This window comes from Gigantopelta aegis, chromosome 4 (assembly GCF_016097555.1).
Source record: "Gigantopelta aegis isolate Gae_Host chromosome 4, Gae_host_genome, whole genome shotgun sequence".
NCBI lineage: Eukaryota > Metazoa > Mollusca > Gastropoda > Neomphalida > Peltospiridae > Gigantopelta > Gigantopelta aegis.
The window spans coordinates 8730923-8755925 of NC_054702.1; the positions used below are offsets into that span (position 1 = coordinate 8730923).

Below are 25003 nucleotides of genomic sequence, written 5' to 3' on the forward strand. Positions count from 1 at the left end.
ATATGAATAACAATTACAGCTTTTCACTTGTATGCATCTTGGCACTGACTGGTATAATTATTGAATTTTCTTAATAACTAGGTCTCTTTGAATCTGAACACAGTTGGCATTACCAGTTTCTTGTAAATTTTATTGTTTGTTTTTTAATTTAATAAAAAAAAATTTATATGTATAAAAATAACCAAAAACAGTTTTTGATGAATCTTAATTTTCAAGATTTTAAAATAATTTGTTTAGCTTGCTCAGTTTGATTTTGTCAAGTTAGGAAATTTATTAAATTGTATAAATTTCATGTACATGTACTTATTTTATTGGTATTTTTTTCTTTTTATACATAACCTGACCTCTCTAACACTTCCCTCTTAATCCCATGGTCTGGTCTAAACAGGGGCCTAATTCACAAAGGTCTCTTAGACTCTGTTAGACAACAAAGCATCCTCTTTGTAAGTCTTTTAGCATTGCACTGCGAGATCACAAAGTTGCAAGAGTTTAGTGAATTAGGCCCCTGGAATATAGTAACAGAAAAAAAAAGACAATATTATTAGCTACCACATGACTGGAACAAGGTGCCTATGGTTCATTGGCAGGTTGTGGCTATTTGATTGGCTGTGGGGATGTTCGGACTAGGCCATGAGAGTTGGGAAAGGGGGGTTATGTCATAGGTCAGCTTACGGGAAAATGATCCAGGTTTTCTTCAGTTTCATCCTAGTGTTCATTTCTTGTATTCTGAACTTGTACAGTTACTTTGTGTATCAAAATATTTTTAACCTTGTGCAGGACTGACAGAATGGCATATTGGTTTTTTGAACGATATTATTTGAAAGAAATCTTATTTAATTTTAATAATTTTAAGGAACATTGTTTAGCTATTGACATCTGTAATTTAACAGAAAATAAACTATGATTACAGTAAAAAGAAACAAAAATTACACAATGTTGAATCATAGAAAGTTTGTTTTGTTTTGTTGTTTTACAAAAGTGCATTGGTTGACCTAATTAATGAAAAACAACTGATGGGCCATTATGAAAAAAATCCTAGACTTTGATCCACGATGCCCCAACTGGTAGAATGGTGCCAGAAATCTGTGCTAGAAAAACATCCCTAGACAGAAATGAGTCCTTTTAATTGGTTAATTAGTTCCATCATTTAGGGAGAAGACGGCCGTTGTCCTTTTAATTGTTTAATTAGTCCCATCATTTAGGGGGAAGACGGCCATTGGTACTTGTTGATTATGTCATTCTGTAACCAGAGGTAGTATGTGATGTCACGTATATGGAACACTGCATACATTACTTCAGTTGACAATCAGCCAAGAGAAGTTGTGTAAAGGTACAATTACAATAATTATACTAAAAGTATTGATTGATTGAACTAGAAAATATTTCTGACACTCATCCTTTGGTAGATGGTTTTTCAACAATCATCTAAGAAAATCGATGATTTACTTGAGACTTGTCAGAAAAATATCTACAAAAGGACTCGTGCCAGTGACTATTATTCTCAATGCCTCTAGATATTGAATTGACATTGTGTAGTCTTATCATGTACAGTTACAGATCAAGTTTCACTTTTATGTCGATTTACCCATTTTTGACAATTATAGCCCTTGAACTTATACTTAAACATATAATGCTCAATGTGTGGTATTCCTAATCTGAAAATATAGGATAACTGGAGGGACATAGCTCAGTGGTAAAGAGCTTGCTTTATGCGTGGTCAGTCTAGGAATGATCACAGTCAGTGGGTGTATTGGCGATTTCTCATTCCCGTCTGTGCACCACGACTGGTTTATCAAAGGCCATGTTATGTGCTATCCTGTCTGTGGGATGGTGCATATGAAAGATCCCTGGCTACTAATGAAAACAATGTAGCAGATTTCCTCTCTAAGATTGTCAAAATTACCAAAAGTTTGACATCCAATAGCTAATGATTAATATATTAATGTGCTCTAGTGGTGTGGTTAGATGAAAACAAATATCTATATATACAGTTGGACCTCATTACATCAACTGTCGTTACAACGACATTTACACCATCCGACCACAAATTGTCGGGAACAAACGTACATCAGTGTTATTCTGTTCAATACACCGGAATTCACACCTTCCGACACCGACAGAGCAATTTAGGAATAAACATGCATCTGTTGTCTGAAAACACCACTTTACAACGACATTACATAATCACAGATACTGTAGCATGTTGGCAGTACACACACAGCCACTTAAAATCCTTGATCTCGTAGTGAGCCGACTGTCACATGCTGTCCGAGCTACCGATGTCTGCTAAATCTGTAGACATGTAATTGCTTTTGCAAATAAGCCTTTAGTTAAAATGATTAACTTCGAACAATAAAATCTATTTTCATATTTTGTAAACGAAGCAGGTATCAATCGGAGATGTCTTTAACCAAGCAATGATTAGACTGACGGTGAATGCGCCTTGTTTAATACATATAGTTAATGATGTTTTAAAAACATTTAATGTATGTACATGTATTTTGTAGTTTTTAATAATAATTGCAATGCATCAATTACTTAAATGCTATTCAGTCATCGGTTAATTAGGAGATAACCATATGGAGTTTTTAGATTTGCGGGTGTTATTGTCTATTTGATCCCGCAAATGTCATTTTTGACCTCAGGCTAACGCCTTCGGTCAAAAATGACATTTGCGGGATCAAATAGACAATAATATCTGCAAATCTAAAAACTCCATATGGTTATGTCCATTTTGTATTCCGTCCTGTGGCTTTTGACAAAGAATCCCCAATTATCTTTTTTAGGTGTTCTTCATCCACCTTGACAAATCGCTGGTTCTTGGTGTCTGTTGCAACTTGTTGAGCAAGTTGATCAAGGTCATCCAGACCGCTGTTGCCATTGGCGCTTGTCGAGGACGTTGCACTTGCTTCAGTTGTATCATCAAGAACTGAAATAGAGAGAGGAGGCCTATTCAGAAGATAGTTAACCCATCATTTTCCATCTCAAAAGAAATTTAAATTTTGAAGAAGAAAATAATGAAATTGGAAATCAACTAACTTATTTTTAAAATGTCACAAAATTATATATCAACAAAACTTGGAATTTAAATGACTCACACAAAATTATATCTAAGTATATTTAAATTACTTACCATCATCTTTCATCAACATATCTATCAGAACTTCATCTGTCTACCAATTTGTATCGTCGTCAGATAGGTTAAAATTTGGCATATACATTTGAAGAGGTGATCCACTTCGGTTGTCTGCCATTTTGTTGTATGAAATAGTAACAGTGTATTCATGAGCAGTGATTAACTTACCAATTTGAGGGTATCAAATGCCATTCGACAATGTTTATTAGCCAATCATATTACAGAACATACTTACCATCAGTTTACAGTATTAATTTGTATGTTTTGTTACGTTATTTTGGCAATGGAGACAACTCATGACAATTCGATACACCAGCAATTTCGATATAATGACAAAGTGACCCTGGGAGGAACATGGTCGTTGTAACGAGGTCTGGCTGTATACATTTTATTTATTTAATTTTGGGTGTTTTTTTTTTGTTGTCCTTTTAACATAACGATGGAGTATTTTCAATATCCCGAAAATATATGATAAATTTTGCATTTGATTTATACGTTATTACAGGACCGTTTACCAGCATTGTGGGCATCTCCAAAGTGTGATTTTTAGTCTGCTACTGCTGCCACCAACCTCCGCCTACTTTTCATGTTTACAGTTATATATCTCACAGAGTTCAGTAGATACAGCCTGCATACTTTTATGAAACGGGATACTTTCAAAGATTCTGAACATCCTGAATTTCTTGAGTATAGTACACAGTACAGGCTATTCATGTATTCACTACTTGCCCCATATCTTTTCAACCAAGTATACTGTGACTCCAGACAAATGAACCTTGTTCAGTCGAAAAAAAATTCTTGTAAATGCTCCTTTTCCATGTTTGCACAATTTGATATCTAGTACATATCTACTAGTTTTCTTACTTTTTTCCTTGAAATGTGTTAAATTGATTGTCCCTTGTTAAATTGGTAGTGGTTTCTGAAACAACTTTGTGGGTCTGTCACTGGGTATGATGCATTGCATCATGGGCTGGGATGGGATTTACATGTAGCTCAGTTGGTTGAGCACTCTCCTGAGGTGGTTGTGTCGCAGGATCAAATCACCTTGGTGGATTCATTCAACTGATTGCATTTTTTCTCGTTCCAGCCAGTGCACCACAAATGGTCAACGGCTGTGGTATATGCTTTCCTGTTTGTTGAAATGTGCAGTTAAAAGATCCCTTGCTGCTAATGGAAAAATGTGGCTCGTTTCCTTTGATGATGAGTTATTACCAATGTTTTCCATCCAATAGCCAATGATTAATTAATCAATGTGTTCAGGTGGTGTCGTTAAACAAAACAAAATTTTGACTGGTTACGTATTTACAATTCCCATCCCACCCAGAGCTCCTTGAATGGTATATCAATGCAGTGCTCAACATGGTGGCCTGTGAAAAGTGAAAAGTGAAAAGCAGTCCATTTATAGACCTGGCAGGTGAAATAAAAACTCACCTGCTAAACTCATAATTTTTAGAGACCGATATACATGTGTATATACCATTATCTCATCTGCTGTTTAGCTCATGATTGTGTGATATTTTAATTCCTTAATGCTCTGAAATACATCTCACAGGTCCTATTGTCCACACACTAACTGTCCCATCACATCATGCTGTCTTATTTCCAGCAGGCCTTATTCTTTTCTTAGATTTCTTTTGGCCTGCAGTTTCAAAAAACACATACAGCAGGTCATATTTTACTTGCTATTTTGAGCTCTGCAATGGCCTTGATAGATACTGTCCTGTCTGTAATAAAGTTTCTTTTGTTTAACGACACTACTAGAGCACATTGATAAATTAATCATTGGCATTTGGATGTCAAACATTTGGCAATTCATTTCCCAGTGTGGAGCTCAAGGCGGTAAGATGTGTTTGTTTCGCTTGTGCATACTGCACATGCTTTCATGTGCTCAACATGGGGATTCTTCATTTCGTTTTTGTCAGCGAAATGACGGTTTTTTACTAGGATGTATGTGGCCATTGGAACTGATTGAACGCTTCTCGTTTCGACAGCCTGCACCACCAGGTTGGATTCCTTTTTAGCGAGATTCCTTGCCTCCACGTGACTTCTCCAGCTATGTCGAGTTTTTTTCGTGCAGAACGCCACGGTTGTTAGTGTTTAGTTTCTACATGTCCGAGCCTGTCCTAGCAGCACTGTAAGATTGACCACCCCACTCTAAGAAGAAATAGGAAGCGGGGTTGGCCCCTACTACTCTTTTCTAGACTTTGCTTTATAGTGATACCATCTCTTATTCTCCGGAGTCGGGCCCGTCTGCACCACTATACCAACCCATGACGACTGGACCATACCCATCTGATTCTCTCTTTCGTTCAGACGGATCTGGCTTCTCCAGATCTGTATTTCAGCACAACACTACACCTTCAATGTCTATCGACTGTCGGTCTATGGGTTTTCTTGATGGGATGCAACCCATCTCGTCCTTATAAGCTGTGCACCCAAACAGCCTTAACGAGGCCACTCACATGGATGTATAGATCAGACTTTAAACTTTTAAGACTTTCGTCCAAAATTTTATGTCGAAATTACTTTACTTTTTAATATTATTAAATAGTCCGATCCTTTTTTCTTTCTCTTATTTATTTTTGGACTGTCCTAAAATGCCCCAAATTATATAAATATTCAGCCAAGCAGTCAATTCTTTTTATATTTGGCTTGTAATTTTTTTTTTTTTTTTTTTTTTACTAATTGCTATTTTTAAAATTCTGCCCATTTTCAACTCTACTCAACCAAATAAGCTAAATCCTGCCCTGTCTGTGATAAAGTGCATATAAAAGATCTCTGCTGCTAATGGAAAAACAAAATTCAACTCTTATTATTTGGTACCCAATAGGTGTCAAATGAGGCATTTAGGATATAAAGTTTGTAAATTGGGGGATGGAGGTAGCAAACAAAGAACCCCACATTTATTCATGCATCAGATACTTGAAATACACATCAACATTTTAATTACGGTTATATGGCGTCAGACATATGGTTAATGACCACACAGATATAGAGAGAGGAAAGCCGCTGTCGCCACTTCATGGGCTACTCTTTCTGATTAGCAGCAAGGGATCTTTTATATGCACCATCCCACAGACAGGATAGCACATACCACGGCCTTTGATATACCAGTCGTGGTGCACTGCCTGTGACGAGAAATAGCCCAATGGGCCCACTGACGGAGATCGATCCCAGACCGATCGAGCGAGCGCTATACCACTGAGCTACATCCCTCCCCCAGGTACTTGAAATATACATCAACAGTGTGCAGAACTTGGGTGGTGAGGGTTGAAAGTGTGTTTCAATGACACCACTTGAGCACATTGATTTATTAATCATCGGCTATTGGATGTCAAACATACGGTCATTTTGACACAATCGTAGAGGAAACCCACTACATTTTTCCATTAGTACCAAGGATCTGTTGTATGCACCATCCCACAGACAGAATAACACATTCCACAGCCTTTGCTATACCATCGTGGTTCACTGGTTGTGTGGGTGGTGATGGATGCTTCCAGTTATTTAAAACTAGAACATGTTTGGTAAAGAAGAAAACCTAATATCCGTCACTTTACCAAGGAGTCCCATCAAATAGGTGATAAACAAAAACATTGAGTCACCTTTACTGATGGAAATAAATAAGGGAACACATGCAAATGTAGTAATGTCTATATTTCACACACAGTTGTAATGTGGGATTGAATGTCTGTAGTGTTGAATGTGCTGCTTATATGTTCCCAGTCAACTTCTGACAGTATGAACCGATTTTTGATGCAGTCATTATTTCTTGTTGCTATCTGTGTGATCCTTTATTTCTTTTCATCAGTATATATTAAGCTATTGCAGAAAACACTATCTTACGAAGCTATTACATGTCCCCCTCTAAAATAAATCATTTGTATTTCTCTGCTAACACTGGATTTCTCGAGGAACCTCAAAATCCGAACCTGGATCCTTGCCTGGTAGTCTGATTTGAAGAAGTACAGATATGCACAAATTCTTTTTGTAGTATATTTATTTGTTTATTTTTGCATAGTTTTTATCATGTATGAATATATATTAAGATATGTACACTCACAAATATACCAATAGTATGGAGAGTTTTGACTGTTCTCGTACTGTCAGAACTGGACATAAACCAGTCTGGAAGTTGACTGAAGAATCACTTTTTCTAATGTAAACAACTTGATTACTGCACAGCATAACATAGTTAAACATCCACAGATATTGTAAAATTCAGAGCAGCACATACCAGAGCCTTTGAACTGATAATTAGTTCAGTACATCTAGTTTTGTAGTTTCTTAGAAAAACTTGTGTTCCAAAAAACTTAAAAATACAATGCCTGAACTATGCAAACTATTCCCATTATGACTACCTGGTACACACACTGCCAAATAATAAAGTTTTAGTTAAAACATTTAAATAAGAGAAGGAAAAAAATGCTCGAGTTCGCTTGAATGAATTCTTTATAAAATAAAATAAAATGTCCTGCATTATTTTGACATGAGTAACTGACTAAATATTTTTAATAGAATAATTACTTATTCAGAATTCATACTTTGGTAATATAATATCAAAAATCTGCATTATGTTATGATATAAAAAATTTCATAAATCACCTACAGATATATAAAAATATATAACAATTTGTACATAAAAGCATATTTTGTCACTGTCTCCACGAAAATACTTTAATAACCATGCATCAGTGACTCGACATTACAACTGACAAATCTATTGCTAGCACAAATGTGACCAAAACATCCTGCACAACAAAGAATAACAAATATAAAAAGATTGTTTCATTATCCTTTGAAAATCTGTTTTATATACAAAGATATACAGTAATTAAGATTATTCATTTATAAACTTTAAAAGCCAATGACCCAAGTCAGTTTACAATGTTTTAGGTTATTGCAGCTTTTTTACCGTCAATGTACATATTTCTTACATCTTGCTTAAATTATGAAAATTTGGTAAATTATGTTTCTGGTTGTACTTTTGTCTGCAATAGCTCAAAAGGATGATGGTTCACATCTCTGGAACTTGGGTTAAATGCTTTAAATTGTTGTTTACTATTGATAATATTGTATTTCAAACACTGCCATCCATTACTTCAGTAAAATAGTAACAGACTGGTGGAGACGAAGTTTGCTCATCACCAGTTTTACTTCAGTTTCTCGGACAGACACAACCCATCTCTTTCTGCTTTTTAAATGCATAATTTATGTAACAACATACTATGTGAGTTGCCATTAGATAAGACTTATATTAATGAATTGTTTCAAAACATGCAAAAGTGAGTTGAATACATTATAAAATGAAGAGTTATAAAATAAATGACATTTAATACACATTAATTGTAGTATTCTATTTATTATATATTTAAAAAAAAAAACAAGTTAAAAAAAAAATTAATACAAAAAATAATTCAGACTAAAACCTTTTTGTGCTTTCCCAGTAATTTGCACATCATAGTTGATAATTGCCATCAATAGTGTTGTTATCATTGGACAGTTTGGTCTCATCATAAAGCAACCAATTGGATATCTTTAATCTAAAATCTTGCAACAAATGTTGATATAAATCTCAGTCTTTTCTTAAATGGTTGTTTAGGAATACAATACAGAACGGTGTAATAGGACCAAATTACACATTAATACTGTAACAAATGGTAGAGAAAACGCTACAAAATAAGAGTATCAGCCTGCACACAGTTCCTATGAACCCATCATTCAACACTGTCCAGCAGGGTCAAAGCTATAATATCAGTTTTAAAGACAATCTATTTTCAAATTTGTAGGAGTCTTAACAATAAAGTGGTAATGAGCAAAACACTAAGTCACCACTGTAACCCACCTCTCACGATAACAGGAAGACAAGATACATGTATTACAATAAAGCTCAATAGTATCCAAAATAGATTTGTCAACGTACATTAATGGTTACACCAGTCTATAGTCAATATATTGTACAGTTTTATCAATTATTCTGTAGCTAATAGGAATGGAAATCTGCAGGAGTATAACCAAACTTGACACAGTACAACCAATGATGTATACCAGCAAACAAAGTTTATAACTTACAATTATTGAGAAAGTTTGTTTGTAGTTCTAATAACTGTTATTTGTAAAAAAAAAAAAAAGAATGCTCATCTACTGTCATACTGTTCTATAACTTGTAAGCAAATTCACTGAAGATAGAATTTTTTGTAGCTTTTGAAAACAAAAATCCACTAAATATTAAATTCTCTAGCAGTAAAACATGTACTGTTTTGTTATCGCCAAATGGTGCAATATATGACTAATAACAAGCAAAATAACATGCGTAGCTAAGCTGTCCCAGTATGAATGGAACAACCGATGAAGTTCATAAGGGTCTGTATCATTACTTTGTAAGAGTAACATACAAAAGTTTATTAGTCCTGTTGTAGACAGATCAGTGAATTGTAGGAAGATACAAAAAGGGCAGAATCTTGATCTCTGATCAACGTCAACAGTTCTGTCTGTCTTTCATAACGGTCATTTACACATGGAATACTGCGCAGCTAGAATGTTGTGAAGATCATACTGTCCAACTCGGGAGCTGTTGGCTCAGAGCTCTCGCAAACTTCCATTCATTCCTTCATCTCGACGTAATTAGCCGGGAAAAGTCCAGTCTTGCCGTGACACTGCCCTTTCCACCAGCCCTCATCAATCTGAAACAAAAACATCAAGTTAGAGACTCCCCATACAGCTGGTTATCACAGGAACACACAAACCATGTAGCACAATGCATGGCAAATACTACATCTAATGCAAGCAGGGAAAAAATCCTTTTGAGGTTATAACTTTAAAAAAATAAAGGATTCTTGTGAAGATCCAAATAATTTAAAATACAACCTATTCATAGTGTGCACAGTATTCTCTTTGTAACAAGACAGAGAAACAATTTGATACTTTTGACATATACATGTAGTCTTAGAAAAAAAACCTGCTACATTTTTGTTTCATTAGAAGCAAGGGATCTTTTATATGCATCATCCCATAGCACATACCACAGCCGTTGATATATCAGTCGAGGTGCACTGGCTGAAATGAGATATAGCTCATAGAGCCCACAAACGAGTGAGCACTTAATCACTGACCAAAAAAAGTAAATGTCTTGGTCATCACGTGCCCCCACTCTCTCCCCCACTCTCTCCCCCACTCTCTCTCTCCCACTCTCTCACCCCACTCTCTCTCCCACTGTTCCTACTGGCCAGAAATACAAAATTAGAAACATTTTGAAAAATTAATCAAACTTCAGTTGTAAAATATCAATATAATGGCTCAATTCAAAAGTATTAAAAGACAAATTTCTAGTTTAAAATGAGGCTTAAACTACCAAACTACCATCTAAGACATTCACTGTTACCTTTTCAATGTTTGTTATTATATCATCAGGATCAAAAGAAATTTCATCTTCATCATCTGCAACAAAAAACAACAAAAACTGAGCCATTTTCTCTTTCAAAATGTCACATGCTTGCAGAGAGACTGATGTGGTGAATAGCTTTGAAAATATGTTCCACAAAACGTATCATGCTGATATCAAATCGTAAATTAGCAAGTGATAGCCCAAAAGATAACAAACTGCACACAGCTTATCTTCATTAACATTAAATTACTAATTTTGTTAAATACTCAAATTACTGGATTATTTTTAATGCATTATCTAATTCTTTTATAAAATGCAGATAAACAGTTTATTATATTTGTTGATTTCATTTCAGTGTATATTAATTCAGTATACTTTGTGAAAGTGTGATTTTATACAAATTGTCATTTTATACATCAATAGTGTACTCAGAAAATGAAAACATTCTTATTTAACATTCACTCCATTTACATTTGTAAATACACCACTGTTCTTGGAAAAAAAGAGATAGGAACGAAAAAAGAAGAAAAAACGAAGTACACGGAATACTGCTAAAGCAATACATCTTCCGTACCAGGCCCAATTATTTTCACATCTGATAAGATGGGCAAATACCCTACGAAAAAAAAAATTAAAGTTTGGTTTGTTTAACACCACCACTAGAGCACATTGATTTATTAATCATCGGCTATTGGATGTCAAACACTTGGTCATTTTGACATAGTCTTAGAGAGGAAACCTGCTACATTTTTCCATTAGTAGCAAGGGATCTTTTATATGCATCATCCCACAGGATAGTATATACCACAGCCTTTGATATACCAGTCGTGGTGCACTGGCTGAAATAAGAAATAGTTCATAGGCCCACCTGCTGGGGTTAATCCTAGACCAACCAGGCATGAGGCAGACACTTTACCAGTGGGCTACACCCCATCCCTAAATCCTCCATGAAAGTCAAACTTTATCTGTAATATGATAAAACTAGAGACAAAATGTCAACCCAGTAACTTAGGCATTCCCAAAATACAATCGGGGGAAACTATACATGAGACAAATAGATGAAGACAAACTGTAAAGTACACTCAAGTTGGACCGGCAGAGAACTAAACCGACAATAAGACTGATAACAACTGATACAACATTCGGTTCTCACCAGCCTGGTAGTCGTAGAGCGCGACGGCCGTCATGCCTGATGAGGTGTCCACGCTGGAGGTGTTCTCAGGCTCCACATCGTCAGCAGTGTTGTATACAGCTTCATCTTCCACTTGGTCGAACTCGTACACAGACTCAGGCTCGGGTTGCTTGGCTATCGGACTCGTGGGTTTTCCTTCAACGAGACTCTCCGAATCATCATATATCTCCGTTTCCTCGGCAGGACTCGCGGGTTTCGCCTCCAACTTACTTTGCATTTCAACAGCCTCTGATTCGGGCTCCTCTTCATACACATTTTCCTCCTCATACACATCTTTGGCTTCCTTCTCCTGCCATCTCTCTTTATTAATTCTCTCCTGAAAATTATAAATATTTTCTCAAAGAGACTATCGTGAGTTTATAGTTATTAGAATTTATTATCCATTAGAGATTTTTGTAGGAGACATCGCTGGCACTATAATTTGCGATATCTCCTGTGATATTCTCCGCAGGAGATATTGCTTCTTATAATCTTGATTGGCCAAATTTTAATCACAAGACAATATTTTGTTACATTACTCTGTTTGTTTCAGTGCTAAACCTATCATTAATGATGTCACACCACTGCCGTTCTGCTAGTTAACGAGTCTACCACTGCCAAATATAGTGACATTCAACTCATATTACTAACATTGTTCACAACTATCATGCATGAAATGATTGATAATGGATGATATAAAGAATAACACCACCCCCCCCCCCCCCCCCCTCGTGTCTTGTGACATCATAATTTATCAGCACTGGTTGATGAAAGTATAAAATTGTCAGCAAACCTCAGATTTCATACTTTTATCAACTCGTGCTGACAAATTATGGTATCACAAGACACTTGGGGAGTATCATCTATATACAACATGGATTAATACATCTGGGTAACAAGAATTGTTTTTTCTAATATCCCTGTTACACTTAAGCTATCTCTGTTCATGAGAAACAGGAGTTTGATATGTCTGTAATTTCCACCACCACCACCCCCCCCCCCCCCCCACCCCGATTTTTGCAACATACATTCGCACACACACACACACACTTATATTATAGTGTTTTCCCTAGCTGGTTATAGCATGATGCGGCACCATGCCTCAATAGTCTAGCACCATCTTGCCGTAATCAGTGCCATGCTGCCCTGAGATTAAACAAGCCTTTTTCAGTAATTAATTCTAAAATTGCCTTTATAAAACACCCAAAAAAGGTATTATTAATTAATAAAATATGTCTTTTATATCTTTTGCCATTCATTTATTATAGCAAGCACATAAATTACATTAATGTTTATTTCAATTAATTTTTAATGAAATAAAAGTGCCCCAAAAATTTCTAGGGAAATCACTATATTATATACACACATAGACATAGACATATCTGGAAAGATAAAAACTGACAAAATCTGATGCACAAGTAATCGTTAGTTAAACTCCGTGTAATTTTCCCCGAAAAAGGCAGTGAATTTTATGGTTCAAGATTAACATACTGTTTGTAGTGTAAATTATGCCATGGAACATTTGTCAAACTTGATATACTATGGGTTTTGAAAACAATAAACATCGAGATAACAACACTTGACTATAAATTTTGATTTTGAAAAAAAGAACAAAGAGTCATATCAATTGGCTGAAAATGTTATAAAGCACATTGATTTATTAATCACTGGCTATTGGATGTCAAACATTTGATAATTTTGACATAGTCTTTAGAGAGAAAATCTGCTACATTTTTCTGTTAGTAGCAAGGGAGTTTTTATATGTGACATCCCACAGGCAGGATAGCACATACCACACCCTTTGATATACCAGTCGTGGTGCACTGGCTGAACCAAGAAATAGCCCAAATGGGTGCACCGACGGGGATCAATCCTAGACCGACCACACATCAAGCGAGCACTTTACCACTGGGCTACATCCCATTCCATTAAGATGGAATGAATGAACGACACCCCAGCACAAAAAATACATCGGCTATTGGGTGTCAAACTATGGTAAATCAAACAAACTGTTAAGATGGAGCTACAAAGCCTCCTGTTTTATAGGACAACCGCAGACATTTTTACCTCTTCGTGCTTCTTCTGTTTTTCTTGTTCCTTTTTCTCACGAGCCTCTCTCCTTGATCGTTCTTCTTCTGCCCGTTTCCGGTTTTCTTCCTCAGCATCCTTCGCCATATTTTCAAACCTACTCTTAAGACTCTTGGCTCCACTTGAACCTGAAACAAACCCCAAGTTAATGAATTAATTTTGCTGAAGACTGTCTGTTAATATTTACTTCAAAACTGTAAATGTAATTGCAGCATAATGGTGTAGCAACATTCTTCATATGGTAAGGAAACATTTGGAGCTGAATTTACAAGGCTTATTTTTGTCTTACACATGTGTGATTGCATATATTTACAATGCCTAAACATCTGCATTTAAGAAAAACAGGCTTCCTAAATTTGTCTCATTATGTTTCAATAACAAACGATAGAGATACATTCTTAGTTTAATATAAGGTATACATTTGTCTCATTATGTTTCAATAACAAACGATAGAGATACATTCTTAGTTTAATATAAGGTATTTTTTTTTAACTGTGGCTAATAGGTGACTAACACAACATGCAAGATTTTTGTCAAAAAATAACTTGACGGTACGTAATAAAAACAAACAGATCATATGGCCCCCTACTAGGTGGTTATGGGATTCAAATCTTTTGAAAATGGACAGTGCATTCCATGTACTTTTGACAAATTTTAAACAGCACTTCTCTTACTGTAATCTTTCAAAAAATTAAAAATATGTATCTATTACTTTTCACGATTTTAAGGTATGTAATTTTACCCTTTGTACACTGTGGGAAAAAGCCTACATGTGGCTATTTTAATACTCTGATTAGAGACAGGAACCATATTGTTGCCACAGGCCACACCTACCAAATTACAGAAAAGCATCTTTTATATTTACATTTTCATAGGCAGAACAAACACCACATCCTTTTATTAAAAAAAACATGAAAGGTTCACTGAAGGTGATTAATTTTTTACAAGAATGTCCATCAGGTAAGCACTCTACCACTGAGCTACATCCATTCCATCAGATTTCAATGAATTGATCATCTGAAAATGAATAAAATTGCTTGAAGAATGAAAGAAAGAAATGTTTTATTTAACGACGCACTCAACACATTTTATTTACGGTTATATAGCGTCAGACATATGGTTAAGGACCACAGATTTTGAGAGGAAACCCGCTGTCGCCACTACATGGGCTACTCTTCCGATTAGCAGCAAGGAATCTTTTATTTGCGCTTCCCACAGGCAGGATAGCACAAACCATGGCCTTTTTTGAACCAGTTATGGATCACTGGTCGGTGCAAGTGGGAGCACTCACTCAGGGTTTGGAGTCGGTATCTGGATTAAAAATCCCATGCCTCGACTGGGATCCGAACCCAGTACCTACCAGCCTGTAGACCGATGGCCTACCACGATGCCACCGAGGCCGGTCTGCTTGAAGAATGATCGTTCAGTTACTGTGAGATGACCAATAATTGTCTGCTTATAACACGGTAAGCTGTTGGCAGCGTTCTAGTCTACTATCAGTGTATGAAAAAGCTGGGGGACACCAGTCATCTAGTGCTTCAACAGACACAATATTCACATTGTGTTATTGTTCTATTTGAGAGATTTTAGTTTATCAACACTTACTGGCGGCTGGCTTTGTCTTCTCATAACTTGATGAAACACCTTGCATATCTTCGAAACGTCCTGCATTCTATAAAAATCAGTTAGATCTGTATTAATTTTAAAACACACAAGGAAAAGTATCACTTTTAAAACACTTGAGAAAGAACTATACGCACTCAACCACCCCTGAAATATGTTTCATCAATAACTGTAAAAAGGGGTGAATAAAAGGGAGATTAATCCCAAGTACAATCAAATATAGTTATCATCCTTTCTTGGCCAATCAAGTTATAAAATTGTTTGGCTTTAGTGATAAGTACTGCTATTTCATTTATTTCTTAATAAATAAATAGACCGTAAAAAACCCACAAAAAAACGACAGGACCATTTTGTTATTTTGAAAACTCCTTTTTCTCCCTATACTGTGGCAATCTAAACTTTATGATATAAAATATATTTGTGGAAAGTCTACTAAGTATAAAAAACAAAGTTCACTAATCCACAGCACAACAGAGGAAAACAATGTTTGTTTACCTGACCTTTTATATACACCTTCCCATAGACAGGACAGTACATACAATAGCCTTTGTTGCACCATACCTGTCATAGTGCATTGATTCGGACAGGTTAAAAAAGCTGGGTCCATAGTGAAATAATTATCGTTTATCACTCACTAAAGCTCATGATAAATGAAGAATTTATTTCACTCACAACATAAATTCACAATAACTGCTAACTCATTTATTATTCTCTATATAATCACTGCAATAGTTAGTGTTTCATGTCAGCTGCAGCGGAATAACTCATTTATTATCCTCTATATAATCACTGCAATAGTTAGTGTTTCATGTCAGTTGCACTGAAATAGCTCATTTATTATCCTCTATATAATCACTGCAATAGTTAGTGTTTCATGTCAGCTGCAGTGGAATAGCTCATTTATTATCCTCTATATAATCACTGCAATAGTTAGTGTTTCATGTCAGCTGCAGTGGAATAGCTCATTTATTATCCTCTATATAATCACTGCAATAGTTAGTGTTTCATGTCAGCTGCAGTGGAATAGCTCATTTATTATCCTCTATATAATCACTGCAATAGTTAGTGTTTCATGTCAGCTGCAGTGGAATAGCTCATTTATTATCCTCTATATAATCACTGCAATAGTTAGTGTTTCATGTCAGCTGCAGTGGAATAGCTCATTTATTATCCTCTATATAATCACTGCAATAGTTAGTGTTTCATGTCAGCTGCAGTGGAATAGCTCATTTATTATCCTCTATATAATCACTGCAATAGTTAGTGTTTCATGTCAGCTGCAGTGGAATAGCTCATTTATTATCCTCTATATAATCACTGCAATAGTTAGTGTTTCATGTCAGCTGCAGCGGAATAACTCATTTATTATCCTCTATATAATCACTGCAATAGTTAGTGTTTCATGTCAGCTGCACTGAAATAACTCATTTATTATCCTCTATATAATCACTGCAATAGTTAGTGTTTCATGTCAGCTGCAGCGGAATAACTCATTTATTATCCTCTATATAATCACTGCAATAGTTAGTGTTTCATGTCAGCTGCAGCGGAATAACTCATTTATTATCCTCTATATAATCACTGCAATAGTTAGTGTTTCATGTCAGCTGCAGCAGAATAACTCATTTATTATCCTCTATATAATCACTGCAATAGTTAGTGTTTCATGTCAGCTGCAGTGGAATAACTCATTTATTATCCTCTATATAATCACTGCAATAGTTAGTGTTTCATGTCAGCTGCACTGAAATAATTCATTTATTACCTTATCAAACTTGTCTTTCTCTACTCCAAACTTCCCTCCAAATCCTTTTTTGGCATCCACTTGTGACGGGTGTAGTTCTGTCTTGCCCATACTGTCGTAACCCAGTGCGGATGTATCGGTCGCATCTTGAACACCAAACTTACCACCAAAACCTTTTGCATAATCTGCAGCAAAAAAAGATGAATAAATAATATTAAACAAACAAACAAAAAGTCAGGAAATTTGTGCAGGGTGTTGAAACAAATAGGATTACTGTAACCTTTTTACCAAAGAACTAAAACAGGAAGAATTTTAACATAAAATCTAGAATTTCAGCAAAAGCTAGATATTTTTAATTTTTATAAATACAATCATGCTTAGTGCACTCTGTTTTGTCTATTTTCAGTTTATATAATATTACTGGATCACTACAAGCTGAAAAACATCCTTATTATTTAAATTACAGGTTAGAAAAAGCGGAAAGAAAACCAGTCTATACACATGTATATCAATTTCTAAAAGAATGAACTGGATTACCAACAAACAAAATGCATTTTTTAAAAATGGCTTAGTAAAAACCACTGTATTTCAACAGTTAAGCACAAGATTTGTAGAGCTTACAACTATAATTTTCAATTAAAATACTCTTAGAAATATTTAGGTAACTAAAACTGAAACATCTTGTATTTGTTATTTCTCATTTCTACATTTGGTGACACCAGAGTAGAAAAAATTGGCACAGTAACCTGAGTGAGAAAGTTTTCATGCTGAAATAGTCAATTTTAATAATTAAATTTGTTTTTTGCAGCCCTGGAAATTCATATCCTCTTGCAATGAACATTTGGTCCAGATAATACCTGATAATGATAAAAAAAAGCCATTGCAGATCAATTTTACAACAGCTTTTTCCAGCGGTACTGCTGATTGGTGTCGCAAATTTTACTGGCTGTAATTCTGTGTAATTTGTTTCAAAATACAAGTTCACAAGCTTTCACTCTCAGAGTTTATCTCTTTCTGTTAGTATTTTAGTAGAAAACTGCAGAGATGCAGTAAACTCCGATGAGAATAGAGACATCAATCTATTATGGCCAGATCTGGGCTAAGTTTAGAACATAAATATATTGACTGATCTGCCTCAGCTGGCTAACATGGCTAGTGTCTGTCACCTTTCTGTGATTCATGTTTATCAATCTTCTCTTTGTGTTCATAACCGACAGCCGACTTGTCCACTCGATCCGTCTCGACGCCAAACTTTCCACCAAATCCGTGGCTGTAATCTGCAAACAGTATTAAAAAATACTTTTAATATTCAATCAGATTTATGTTGTCTTAACAATAATGTAGTCTACTATTTTAACATGCAGAACACAATTTTATGCTATATATAAAATTCGACTGAGAAGTCCAAGCCACATTGTTAACAACTACGATAAATTACTTTTCTACCTTTAATTACCGATATAGAGACAAAGGGGGGGGGGGGGGGGGAAGAGCCTCCAAAATGCATATGTAATTAATACAACATCATCACAATGCATGTTATGATGTTGTTAGATTATGTCACATCGTTTCATCCCTCTTGGATAGTATTCCATAAAAAAGCAAAATGACAGCCAGCATTAAATGACATGCTTTTTGCTCTAGGCAATCTCAGCGAAATAAATATAGGTTATCATCTAATAGGTGGAATCTGTATCATTGTAATGGGGTTTTTTTCAAGATTTTTGTCTTTACAACATGTGGGGGGAATCTATCGGTAATTAAAGGTAGGAGAGTAATTTATATCTATATTAATTTATTGTAGCTATTAACAAAGTAGTTCAGAATTCAAATACTCATTATTATGTTAATTACCTTTCTGTGAGGCATGTTTCTCCACCTTCTCTTTGTAATCGTAGCCAAGTGCAGATTTATCTTGTCTGTCCGTCTGTACACCGTATTTACCTCCGAACCCTTTACTGTAATCTGTAACCAACGTATTACACACACAATTAAATCACTATCATGTAAGTTTATTGTAATCTGGAACCAATATATTACACACACATTTATATCACTATCATGCAATTTTACTGTAATCTGTAACCAATGTATTACACACACATTTAAATCACTATCATTAAAGTTTACTGTAATCTGTAACCAATGTTAAATCATTGTTAGCTGAACATATTTCAAATATAACACTGTTCCCACAACCTTTGATGTCAAGACTCTGATGGAAGGCAGTAACTAGAATTATGATAATCTAGATTCAACCACAATGTTACTCTTTGAGAAAAATATTTAATCCACATCATTCTTATTCCTCCCCCAACAACCCACTTAAGCTTTCTTTCTTATTTTCTCAAACATTTAAAGAAATGTTTTGCAATGTCTAAATACTTAATTTTTGTCAAATTCAAATCGAAACATCACTCTTAGGACAAAATTTACAAAGCCTATTTCTGTCTTATATGCTTACATGTGTTACTACATATATATTTATAATGCTTAAACATCTGCATTAAAATAAAAACAGGCATTGTAAATTTGGCCTGTATAAAATGTTAACTATACTAAGATCTGACCAAACTGACTCATAATTCTGAGACAGCACATGACATGTACAGCAATTTGTGAATTATGCACAAAACAAACTCCTTGAGCGGTGCTCAATATGTCTGCAATCCAACGGCTCATTGTGTATTTATTAAAGTCCCAACTCAATCTAGATGTGTCAGTAGCTATTTCTATTTAAAATGAAATCTATCTGTTAATATCTCTTCTAGTCTTGTTTGTTAAAACAAGTCGAAATGCATAGTTGACAACCATATTTTACAAGCAACGAAAGTAGCGTATTAAAAATATGAGTGGTCAGTGTTTTAATTAATATGTAATTAGACTATTGGGCAAGGCCTTTTCTTTTATAATGTTATATTACATGTTATTGAAAGCCTGCCATATGGTGGATGATTAACGCTAAATCAGTCACCCGTATTATATAAAGTTGTTATTATAATCATTACTAGTATGCTCTTTGCATCACATCAGATGAAACATTTTACAGTTTTCCGAGATGTTCCCTAATGTTACTGGTTAATTTATACCTTTAGTCTGTATCATTATAAACAATGGATGTTAAACCTGTTCCCAGCCTACATTCCCTGTTTCATGTGAAAGTTAAAATTTGTTTTGTTTGACGACACCACTAGAGCATGTTGATTTATTAATTATCAGCTATTGGATGTCAAACATTTGGTAATTCTGACATATAGGAAACCCACTTTTTTTTTAGTAGTAGCAAGGGATTTTTATATGCACCATCCCACAGACATGATAGCACATACCACAGCCTTTGATATACCAGTTGTTGTGTACTGGTTGGAACGAGAAAGTGTCCAACTGGCACACTGTGATGGCGATCAATCCCAGACTGACCGTACATTAGGCACTTTACCACTGGGCTACATCCCGACCTCTGTCTAATGTTAAAGTCTATTCTCATATCTTCATCACTTTAGTTTACACACACAGACTGTTATACCTTTCTGCCATTCATGTTTATCTAGTAATATGGCATGTTCCCAGCCTACATTCCTCATCTAATGTTACAATGATCTTCATCACTTTAGTTTACACACACAGACTGTTATACCTTTCTGCCATTCATGTTTATCCAGTAATATGGCATGTTCCCAGCCTACATTCCTCATCTAATGTTACAATGATCTTCATCACTTTAGTTTACACACACAGACTGTTATACCTTTCTGCCATTCATGTTTATCCAGTAATATGGCATGTTCCCAGCCTACATTCCTCATCTAATGTTACAATGATCTTCATCACTTTAGTTTACACACACAGACTGTTATACCTTTCTGCCATTCATGTTTATCCAGTAATATGGCATGTTCCCAGCCTACATTCCTCATCTAATGTTAAAAGTCTATTCTCATATCTTCATCACTTTAGTTTACACACACAGACTGTTATACCTTTCTGCCATTCATGTTTATCCAGTAATATGGCATGTTCCCAGCCTACATTCCTCATCTAATGTTACAATGATCTTCATCACTTTAGTTTACACACACAGACTGTTATACCTTTCTGCCATTCATGTTTATCCAGTAATATGGCATGTTCCCAGCCTACATTCCTCCTACAATGATCATCACTTTAGTTTACACACACAGACTGTTATACAATGTTTATCTTCATCACTTTAGCATTTCCCACTCACAGCCTACACATCTAATGTTACAATGATCTTCATCACTTTAGTTTACACACACAGACTGTTATACCTTTCTGCCATTCATGTTTATCTAGTAATATGGCATGTTCCCAGCCTACATTCCTCATCTAATGTTACAATGATCTTCATCACTTTAGTTTACACACACAGACTGTTATACCTTTCTGCCATTCATGTTTATCCAGTAATATGGCATGTTCCCAGCCTACATTCCTCATCTAATGTTACAATGATCTTCATCACTTTTTAGTTATACCTTTTGCCATTCATGTTTACATGGCATGTTCCCAGCCTACATTCCTCATCTAATGTTAAAAGTCTATTCTCATATCTTCATCACTTTAGTTTACACACACAGACTGTTATACCTTTCTGCCATTCATGTTTATCTAGTAATATGGCATGTTCCCAGCCTACATTCCTCATCTAATGTTACAATGATCTTCATCACTTTAGTTTACACACACAGACTGTTATACCTTTCTGCCATTCATGTTTATCCAGTAATATGGCATGTTCCCAGCCTACATTCCTCATCTAATGTTACAATGATCTTCATCACTTTAGTTTAAATACTAGCTGTTATACCTTTCTGCTATTCATTTTTGTCCAGTAATATGTTATGTTCCCAGCCTACATTGCCTATCTAATGTTAAAACTGTTGCAATGTTATACCTATTATTCCAGTAGTACCTACTGTTCTCAGCCTACATTGCCTATCTAATGTTAACCTGTGTCATGACCTCCTCACCACTTTAGATTTTACACTAGCTGTTATACCTTTCTGTGACTCGTGTTTGTCCACTACCTCCTTATGCTCCCAGCCTACAGCCGATTTGTCGACGCGGTCTTTCTGAATGCCATACTTTCCACCGAATCCTTGACTGTAGTCTACGAGTAAAGTGTCAAACATGCAGCAAACAAGACAGTTCAGTTTATAAAACACACAAACCAACACATGCTCTATCAGTCTAGAATATAAAACCAAACCATTCAATTTTAGCTGAGTATGCAAGTATCTACATCACAGTGCATTGGCTAACGATATGCACTCTCTCTGTTGTACATAGCAATGTATTACAGTGTTTTAGGATAAATTTAGTCAAGAATGCTGCAGAATTAAATGTCTCACATAGCATAAACTGGTTCAGTGAATAAAGACATAATTTGTCATGTAACATTCAGGATTAATAATAGGTCTTAGAAAAATTAATTAAATTGTTTTTTAATTTAATAAAAAAATTAATTTTGTTTTAACAGGCATTGATATTAAGATACATAGATGCATCTTGAAATAATTAAATTTTCATTTAGTCTATCCACTTTACAGCAATCCAATTGGTCGAGCATTGCTTACTTTTTTGCATTTATATCTCAATGAAATGAAAACATTTAAGTCACACCTACAGAAGCCCCCCCCCCCCCCCCCCCCCCCACACACACACACTTTTATATGACCCACTACACGGTCAGACAGTGTACATATTGTTGTTGTTTTTGTTCATACTTGCATGAACCAAAAAACAATTGCACTCATAACTTAAATAACCAAGTTTCAAGGACTTATCGTTTGTGAAAAATGGAACAAAACACAAAAAATGCCATCATCTGAAAAGTAATACATCTCATCTTCTGACCTCATCAAGGAGAGACAAAATCATGTGACATTACATCATCACTTTGAGCATACATATAAATCTAAAATTATGTCTTTGTTGCACTGGTGATCAACTATGTGCAGTTAATGGACATACTGGGTCATTTGCTGTAATGTACGTTGAACTGCCCTAAACCCCAAAACATGCCATCTTAGTCCAGTATATAAATCACAAACTTAAAACATGCTATATGAATTGTAGTCCAGTAAATAACTCACAAACTTAACATGCTATATTAATCTTAGTCCAATACATATTAATCCACCAGTACATAACCCGAAAGATGCTATTTCTTAGTCTAATGTCATACTATGTTAACACAATTTAAAGGAAGGAAATGTTTTATTTAACGACGCACTCAACACATTTTATTTACGGTTATATGGCGTCATACAATGTTATCACAATTTAAAGAGTCATTCATTAACTTCACTGAAAACATGACTGTTACCAACAACTATTTATTATTATTCAGCTAGCGTGAAAGAAAGAAATCATATACTATCACCATGAGAAACTGATTTTAAAAAGATATACCGTAGTTTTATTCGTCTCATATTCTTAATTAAACACATATTTTTTTCACATTGAAGATGACGATGCAAGATTTTTTTTATCTTTTGCTTAGAATACAGTAATTATAATTTGCATTTAAAAAATACTTTCAGGAATTATCCATCCCAACATGATATATAACTTTGTAAATGCTAAGACCAGGTAAATGGGAGAAAAATCCAAACAATTCAAATTTAATTCTTTTTGCATACGACTTTGGGATACAAAAATAGTCACATTTCAGCTGATTTAAAAAACATAAATTTAAACTAGTTTTCAATCAGTCAAAATAACTATTTTACCAGCCTAATGGTTAAAAACCACAAGGCATATACCATATTCTGAAAGCCCAGCATGCTATGAAATATCCAATTTATGAACATAAATGATGTCAGTAGAGTAATACCTGTCTGAGAAGCATGTTTCTCAACTTTCCCTTTATAATCATAGCCCTCTGCAGCCTACAAACATAAAATAATCTGTTACATGTATGATAAAAGAAAATAAATACACAAAAGTACAAAACATGTTTCCTTTAATTCGCAATGAGCATAACCTGAAATGGAGTTATGCTAAGAATGTGATTCCTCACTGTTAACCCACTAGAGGTCAGTCTAAACTATTTCAGTGCTCTCTGATTAATATTCATGAAGTTGATTACGGTCGAGTCTGTGTATATACAGGCCTATTTTGTACAAAAGATTAACAACAGTTAATGCCAGTGACAAGATTTCAGAATAAACATATATGTAAGTTAAAATTTGTTTTGTTTAACAAGACCATTAGAGCACATTGATTTACAGATCATTGGCTATTGGATGTCAAACATTTGGTAATATTTTTTTATTTGTAGTCTTAGAAAAAACCTACAAGATTTTTCCATCAGCAGCAAGGGATCTTTCCCACAAACAGGATAATACATACCACAGCCTTTGATACATCAGAAGGGGCGGGACGTAGCCCAGTGGTAAAGCACTCGCTTGATGTGCGGTCAGTTTGGGATCGATCCCCGTCAGCGGGCCCATTGGGCTATTTCTCGTTCCAGCCAGTGCACCACGACTGGTATATTAAAGGCCGTGGTATGTGCTATCCTGTCTGTGGGAAGTGCATATAAAAATTCCCTTGCTGCATTAGAAAAAATGTTGTGGGTTTCCCCTGTTGACTACGAGTCAAAATTACAAAATGTCTGACATACAACGATTAATTAATCAATGTCCTCCAGTGGTGTCATTAAACAAAACAGAACTTCTTGATACATCAGTGTTGGGGTACTGGTTGGGACAGAGGAAAAAAAACAATCTGAGAATGGGACTACTGAGGTGGTTCAATCCTGTAACACATGCACTTCAGGTCAGCCCTCTACCAACTGCGCTAGATCCTGCTCTCAAGAATAAACATAAG

At 35.2% G+C, this 25003-nt stretch overlaps 1 protein-coding gene across 1 annotated transcript in view; it reads right to left on the minus strand.

Moving 5' to 3' along the window:
* Nucleotides 1-7118: 7118 nt before the first annotated feature.
* Nucleotides 7119-25003, minus strand: part of LOC121372620 (src substrate protein p85-like) — a 37758-nt gene continuing 19873 nt past the window's right edge. The window contains exons 6-15 of the mRNA XM_041499044.1: nt 24009-24063; nt 22170-22280; nt 19001-19111; nt 18313-18423; nt 17168-17331; nt 15385-15451; nt 13759-13907; nt 11674-12028; nt 10518-10573; nt 7119-9819 (exon numbers count right to left, since the gene is read on the minus strand). Coding sequence (XP_041354978.1) covers nt 9739-9819; nt 10518-10573; nt 11674-12028; nt 13759-13907; nt 15385-15451; nt 17168-17331; nt 18313-18423; nt 19001-19111; nt 22170-22280; nt 24009-24063 — 1260 coding nt within the window. The 3' untranslated portion in view covers nt 7119-9738. The remainder of the gene's footprint in view (nt 9820-10517; nt 10574-11673; nt 12029-13758; nt 13908-15384; nt 15452-17167; nt 17332-18312; nt 18424-19000; nt 19112-22169; nt 22281-24008; nt 24064-25003) is intronic.